Here is a 7,990-nt window from a genome sequence, read left to right on the forward strand (position 1 = left end):
TGATGTGCGAACACATTTCAAACCTATAGACCTTTCAATACACGAGTTTTTATTTGTGTCACCCACCAAGCGTCACGAAAGGCTTTATTTAAGGAGAAGCGTGAAGGCTTCTAAGAACAAATTCCTCACAACTTTGAGGAAAACATTAAAAATTTTTGCCATACGCCTTAAGAATAGAGGTTACCCAGCAGAAAAATAAACAATTTGTTGTTGGCATGAAGGCATATAATTCTGGAACGGTTACATGTAACATACTAACTGTCAGGTGTAACATGCTGGGAAGTATTACAATTGCTTCCACAAAGAAGCTTTTTGATCCAGCATTGTGTAATTAAAATGAAATTGAGATCTGAGGGGTTTGGACTTTTACCCTGACTACCCTGTTTTCTCTGGGAGGTTAGCATGTTCCAGACTCTCGAAGAGTCTGGGGCGAACCAAGAGGCAGGCGAGTGGGGGGGGGGGGGAAAGGGGCCTCACCTCCCTGCCTTGTTCGCTCCCAACTAATCATGAGCCTGGAACAGGCCACCCGGAGGTACAATACTTGCCTCTTGAAAAACTTTCCGATATTAAAGTGGCTTACTAGTTTTGACGGATTATAACAGCCCAACTTCCAACTCCTTTCAAAAATGTTCCAAGATGTTTTTCCTTTCTCTATTTACTGTTTGCTTAAGTCTTTTGCCATTCTATGTGAAACTTGAACAATTAAACGTCAAAAAATGGCCAAAATGAACGACAGATTACCTAAGGAGAGACTGGGCACTAGTAGGTTTAATCACATTTTCCTCAAAATCTACCCATATGACCCCACCTCAAAATTTCAGGAATAAGAAATTGGCTCTGATTTAACATTCCTGCAAAGCAAAATAAAAATCTGTAAGACAGATTTTTTGCAAACTAAAATGTGAGACGAAAAATATCTCAAAATCTGTCAAAATCAGATTTTTTTTAAAATTTTGGCTCTAAACGTGATTCACCGCTACAAATCAACTGTGAAAATTTCATCATGGGTTGTACGGTAGGTTCTCATGCAATCCTCGATCAAAGACTAGCTTTTACAACCTTGGACGAGAATTGAATTGCGCATGCCCGTTATTTAAGCGCATGCTCATGTGAAGCCATGTATCGCGTGCGTGAAAGCAAGAGTAATTAGAGCTCTTCTACTGATTATTTATAGAGCTTTTTTGTCATATTTTTTTGGCCCCAGGCTTAAACACGTTTCAACGGAGTTTGAAACTATTGCTACGTATACGGAAGTGATTTAACGCCTTTCAAGTGCTGAAGTGATTTTCGTTTCTTCTTAGGTTTACTTGTGTTATTTTTGAACACGCGACTAATAGTGACATCTGGTAAGCAATCGTAGCGTGCGCTACTGAGTCTCAGAAAAAACTGTAGTAATCCACCTTAAAGCCAAGTGGCTTATACATCTAAGTGGTTCGTACTGATAGCCAAATTGTATAAAAATATGGCCTCCATTCAATGGAATACGATTCAGCTAGCGTAGAAAAAAGTAGTTCAGTGGACAGTGACAAATGTCCCTCTAGCACTGGCTGGGAAAGCAACAGTGAAGATAAGGATGGTGTACATGGTGCAAAGGTAAAGGAGTCAAAGTGAGTTCAAAGAGCTTTGCACAGCTGTCCATTAAAAGGCTGCAAATCACAAGTGATTCACCTCCCACGCCATTTAAGAGATGTACACAAATGGACCAAGGAACAGGCAAAGAAGGCAACCTCCAGATTCCGACTAAGGAAAAGCTTCCTTCCCAAAGTCAGTCAACAGAAAGTACAGCAATTGCCTGGAAAAACTTCACAGGAGAAAAAAGAAAAGATTATCGCTGACATCGCAGGTGTCCTGTATATGGATGCAATTCAGTTGTTAAGTGCCTGTCAAATCATATACAGCAAGTTCACAAAGAGAAAAAAAAGCTCTCCTGTTTACAAACAGCTATTAAGAGAAGCCCGCTCCCTCAAGACGTGGCAATCATCGCCCACTGCACAAGACAACCCCAGTGTTAAAGGTGAAAGCTCATTCAGCAACTTAACAGAGGAGGAGAGTACGGAGAATGGTTCTGTTCAAGATCTACAACATCGAGGCCCATACGAAGACGAAGATGATGAAGAGCATGAAGTTGAAAATGAAGAAACTGAAGAATTGCAAGAAGGCAAGGAAGAAGTAGAGATTTTAAAGTCATTTTGCCAGTGGCTGCAAATAGTGGATGGTGGAAAGAGGAATAAAAATAATGGCAAAACAGCACTGCTCGCAGTTGCGCAAGATCCTTTCCATAATTGATCCAGAGGGATGTTTGTCATCTTTGTTCAACAAATCTCTGATTCGTGACAAATTTCTGAGAGATCATGCAGAGAAAAAGTACAAGCTAGACACAGTAAAAGCTCACTTGCTAAGTCTGAGGAACTTTTGCTCTTTTGTTCTCACAGAGAACCCACAATGCATTCAAGTTGATCTAGTCATTGCGCAGAAACTTGATGAGAAAGCACGTCTGTGGTCATCGTCCTACCGAAAGGACAGTAACTGCCGTCACTTAGAAAAGCAGAATGAAGATCTTGAGAAGTTAGTTACCCATCAATGGTGTCCATGTTTCAAAATAGTGAATCAACTCAGAAAGCAGTTACTTACATTGGCCAGCTTAGTGGAGCACACTCCCTAGAAAAGAGTCAGTCAATTTACACACTTATAAGAGATTTTATTTTAACAGAAATTACAATTGCAAATGCCCACCGATCTGGAGTTTTGGCCAATATGACAATTGGAGAGTTCGAAAAAGCCAAGAAGACCGAGCAAGAAAGCATGATAATAAAGGTCAGCAAGCACAAAACTGCAGACACCCATGGTCCTGCCAGTGTTGTGTTATCTCCAACTTTATTCTGATATCAGAGTAAAGTTTACATCAGTGAAGTGCAGCATCAAGTTTTAAATTCAGAGAGCAAGAGCAACGATGACAAGTCAATGCCTGCGTTTTTGTCCTGGGGTGGAGCAAAACTTGAATCTGGACAAATCTCTACTGCCATCAATGCTGCTTGGAAAAAGGCAGGGTTAGAAGAACATGTTTCTTCAACAATATTTCGGAAGTCAACTGTAACAAAGGTACATAAAGAGCACAAAGCAATGAAATATGATCTAGCTGAACTTATGGGTCACAAGAGAACCACTGCAGAAAGGTTCTATCGTCTACGTCAAAAGGAAGAGGCGTGTGTTGAAGCAGCAAATAACCTGACCTCCATAATGAGAATACCGGAGAAAATGCCTGTACCAGAACATAAAATATCAGCAATAGCCAACGACAAGGACTCGCATCCTGAAAGCTTGAGAAAGGAACGTCTGTTGTGGAAAGAAGAGGAGGTGGCTGCTCTCAAGGAGCTCTTTGCTGATGAGATGAAAAAGAAGTCAATTACACTGGTGGCTGTCAGGGATAAAATAAGTGAGCATCCCACTCCGCGGCATTTAGATACAAAGAGAGTGTGTGACAAGGTTCGGAGCAAATGGCAGTTCAAAGATCCCAAGCACAACGAGGAGGAAGACAAGAGCAGCGATCCTTCATGTAAACCCCCTGAACAGACAGAAAACCTTAGTGATAAAATGAGTTGCTTTTTTGAAAGATCAGCTGACAAAAGTACCAGCAGCTCATTGGATGTTGTTCTGCCTTCAAACACCGGCTACTTAAGCAGAAGCATTTTCAGCGATGAAGAAAGGAAATTCCTTCTCCGAGTGTGTGGTGTAATGGTAAGGGGAGGAATCATATCAAAGCCACACATCAAGAAACTTCTTCAAAAAGAAAACAAGGGTAAGGAGCTTCTTCGCAAATTTACCATCGAGCAACTTGTTAATCGACTAAAATATGAAAGACGGCTAAACAATCGCCAGTCACAGTCATGATCCTAAGGAATTGGTATGCCACTAACAATTTTATTCTTTTTGCCTTTTACTAATGACTTACGGCAAATTGCATTTTTTCTTTTTCCATGAAATTCAATATCCATTTTTAAATGCATTTTTTTGCTGTCATCAATATAATTAATAGTACAAAATCCAATCACAGTGATCATTTGAACCAGTTGGTGTTTCAGTCACTTCAAGATGATTGACTACAGCATAAAACGTAACCTTAGGCAGACAGAGTCTAAAGATTATTGAAAGGCATAGTGACGTGAAAGTTATTCTTTGGTATCAAGAGACCAATGTTACTGTTAAACTGTGTTGCATGCATGCGCAGCTGTCTAAGCTGGAACAGTACTAGTATTGACCCCCCTTGGGGTGAAAATTATTTTGGAAACACTTTATTTTCAGCCTAAGGGAAAAAAAAGAAGAAAGCGAACCAGCATGCCCCATGATAATCTTATTTAGTCTAGTTTAAGCTGTGCGCAATAAGTATTTGGGAAACACATCGTCCGTTCCTGAAAAGACGAGGAACTGCTAGTAGCAGCGAATCCTCTCGTAACTGAACAAGAACAAAAATACAAAAGCGAAGGTTAGATATTTTACTTCAGAGTTTATTCTGTTAGCCATCAAACGAAGCCTTCATTTTTTTTTAAGTGTGTGTTCTCCCAAGAAGACTGAGGACAGACTGAAGTAATATATGGAGTGAAACTAATTTGACAAGTCAACGTGAACTCTTATGGCTTGTAGCATTTACATGTTTGCATAGCTGTATTTTCTACCTTTCAATTTATTTTTCTTTATACTTGTTTCTGAATGGAACTTGCAATAAGCTGAGTATTATGAGAATAATGCATGGATTTTTTTGTCTTTTCTTTTTCTTTACAGCAATGAATTTAGTGTCTGAATGTGCCAGCACCCATCTTGTAAAATTGAGATCTCTGTATCAAAGTCGCTATATCTTTTGTAAGGAGTTTGTTTTGGATCTTTTTGAGTCTCTTAATGTTTTTTCCTTGAAAGAGATATTCTTAAATATTCAGTGAAGATGTTCACTGATTATTGGCATTTATTGTAAGACTGGACTGGCGGTAGTTGATAGTGCCTCAGAGCCCAAGGACGAAATAACGAGTTATCAACCCATCAAAACACCATCAGAGACAACAGCAAAAACCAAAGAAACGGAGAAAACAGAAAAAGAAAAGCGGAACCAGAAAACCTTTACTCGCTGGAGGATAAAATCAAACGAACTGAGGAGTCCATAAAGAAGCTACAGACACACTTGGACAATAAGACCTGTCCAAAGTTGTTACGATACAGAGTGCGGGCAAATATCCCGCCGGACGAACAGTTCAAAAAAGACATTCAGGCGGTCAAACAAAAAGCAGAGCATGGCTTTCTATCAGCACTCACTAGGTTTAATTACCGCCACCTCGAGAAACAAAAAATTAAGTTTCGCAAAGAAAAAGGTAAAACTCTCCATAAAGGAACTCCAGAGAGAGGCTTAAATAACAAATCCAAACCCAAACCGCTATCGGCGGACATCAGTGTAAAAAACCTAGCAGCTATACTAGGAATCGATGCTGAAAATGTGCCTACACTACTGTCAACATTAAAGGAAGTTGTAAACAATAAAGATGTTGAAAAGTACACGTCTGTTCACTGAATGTTCTAACACTGCTAACACAGACAGAAAAAATAAAAGGAAGGGAAAATCAAAAATCACAAAAACACAAATAAAAACCAAAAAGCGTAATGAACGCAGAAAACTATCAACCTCTTCTCTTACAAAAAATAACGATAGATTTATTAAAAATCTATCGAAAGCAAATTTGACTGACAACCAAATTAAATTGCTATCAAAGGGATTAACATTTATACCAACCGCCACAGTAACGAAAACTAAAATACGGCGCCAACTCTTGCGAGATTACAAGGATTTCGCAAGACGAATGCGCTTAAAATACATTTTTCACGGGCAAAACAAATCAATACATCCCTTCTATGTCAAATCAAACTGGGAACCGCCAGTCCAACCATCAGTCACATTAGAAACCTACCTGGAAGAGGTTAAACAACAAATCGCGGAGATAAAAATAACCAGACAAAAACCAAACTTGTCCCGCAAAGAACGTAAAGCGCTAAATGTTTTACAGCAAAGCAAAGATCTTAATTTCAAAAAAGTGGACAAGGGAAGCACACTTGTAGTCATGGATAAAAATGATAAAATACAAGAGGGCCAAGTCCAAATCAATGACCTAGATAATTACAAGCCTCTTGACAAGCCTATAGTTAAGGAAACACATACAAAGGTGTCACGCTTGATCTCAGAACTACACCGTGGCAACTACATTGATGACATGACTAGAAAGTGGTTATCTCAAACACCAAATCCACCGCGGATTCTGGAATTCTATACCCTTACAAAGATCCACAAACCTACTCTAGTAGGAAGACCAATTATCTCAGGCTGCAGTGGGCCTACAGAACGAATATCAGCATTTGTTGACACATTACTTCAGCCTATTTCCATATCACAAGCGTCTTATCTAAAAGACACTACAGATTTTATTAATTTCATTGTAAAGACGAAAGTGAATAAACAAACATTCCTTGTATCAATGGACGTAACAAGTCTATATACTAATATACCACAAGAAGAGGGTATAACTACAGTATGCAGAGCATACGAAAACTTTCCCAGAAATAACCCTCCTATCCCCACACAATATCTCAAAGAAATGCTAAGCCTGATACTGAAAGAAAATTCTTTCCAATTCAACGGTAAGAATTATCTACAAATCCACGGTACCGCCATGGGTACTAAAATGGCCGTTGCTTTTGCAAATATTTTTATGGCCAATATCGAAACAGAGATTCTTAGCAATAGCGTCGCAAAACCCACAATCTGGAAACGATATATTGACGATATTTTTTCTTTGTGGGATGTCAGCCAACCTGATATAGACAAGTTCATCAAACAAGCAAACTCACATCACCCTACAATCAAATTTACAGCTGAAATTTCAAATACTGAAACTACATTTCTGGATACAGTTGTATACAAAGGCAAACGATTTAGAGATCAATCCATCCTGGATATAAAAACACACTTTAAGCCAACTGAAACCTTTCAATACACTCATTTCTCCTCTAGCCACCCACCGGGTGTCAAAAAGGGATTCGTGAAGGGCGAAGCTCTAAGACTCTTACAAACTAACTCTTCAAGAGCAACATTTGAAGAGAACATTTACAAATTCAAATCACGTCTCCTTGCTAGAGGTTATCCAAAAAATCTGATCGAAACACTCCTTTCAGATATTAAATTCACAGAAAGGGAATCGGCGCTAAGACAAAAACATGAAAGCCGGAAAGAACTCTTGCCTTTTGTAACACAATATCAACCATCAGTGCCCAACCTCAAAAATGTTTTAATGGAAAAATGGCACTTGATACAAAATCAGCCTTCTCTACGGCAAATTTTCAAAGAGCCACCACTAATATCGTATAAAAGAGGTAAATCCCTAAAAGACATACTCGTAAGAGCGAAACTATAAAGGGGTCACATATTACATAGTACAAAAGTTTCCATTGTTAGAAGTTGTGCAGGCCTGTCACTCCTTGCTAATTCCTACTAATTGACCTCGCTCCCAATGTGTGGCTTCATAGCTCAGTTGGTAGAGCATTGCACCGGTATCGTGGAGGTCACGGGTTCGAATCCCGTTGAATCCCTGATTTTTTCAGGCTTCTTCTTTCCAATTGCTTAAATTGGAAAATTAACTGCGATGATCATTCTTCACTTTCATCTACAACCGCAGTTCATATATGAATTATTTCATATAAACTTCACATCAAAGAGAACACAGTTCTCGACGGCAGTGCGGGAAGAATATATAACAATCAAAGGAGACCTATCATCAAATTCATGGATTAAGTAATCTAGAGGTGAAACATGTTGGTAAACTTGCAATTACTGGTGTATTTTTAAAGGCTGTTAAAATAAGCCGCGTTCGTACCACGCAAGGTCGCACTTATCTCACAAAGCATAGGCTTTTTTCGTTGGCTTTTTTTGCACACATATTACAGAATAGCTAGGGTGGCAAAA

The 7,990-nt window shown here is 39.1% G+C and overlaps 1 protein-coding gene and 1 pseudogene across 1 annotated transcript; both read left to right on the top strand.

Moving 5' to 3' along the window:
• Positions 1-2,221: 2,221 nt before the first annotated feature.
• LOC110057999 (uncharacterized) lies at positions 2,222-3,888 on the top strand (annotated as a pseudogene).
• A 1,876-nt stretch (positions 3,889-5,764) lies between these two features.
• LOC149099811 (uncharacterized) lies at positions 5,765-7,669 on the top strand. The gene has a single exon (XM_089277009.1). The coding sequence runs from the start codon at positions 5,838-5,840 to the stop codon at positions 7,440-7,442; it is 1,605 nt and encodes a 534-aa protein (XP_089133135.1). The 5' UTR covers positions 5,765-5,837; the 3' UTR covers positions 7,443-7,669.
• Positions 7,670-7,990: the final 321 nt, after the last annotated feature.

The sequence above is a fragment of the Orbicella faveolata genome, unplaced genomic scaffold (assembly GCF_042242905.1).
Source record: "Orbicella faveolata isolate gen_17 unplaced genomic scaffold, um_ofav_v1 contig_46, whole genome shotgun sequence".
NCBI lineage: Eukaryota > Metazoa > Cnidaria > Anthozoa > Scleractinia > Merulinidae > Orbicella > Orbicella faveolata.

Bases quoted from the DNA above. Each gene is read 5' to 3' on its own strand.
- LOC149099811 (XM_089277009.1), top strand. From the start codon at position 5,838: ATGCGCTTAAAATACATTTTTCACGGGCAAAACAAATCAATACATCCC.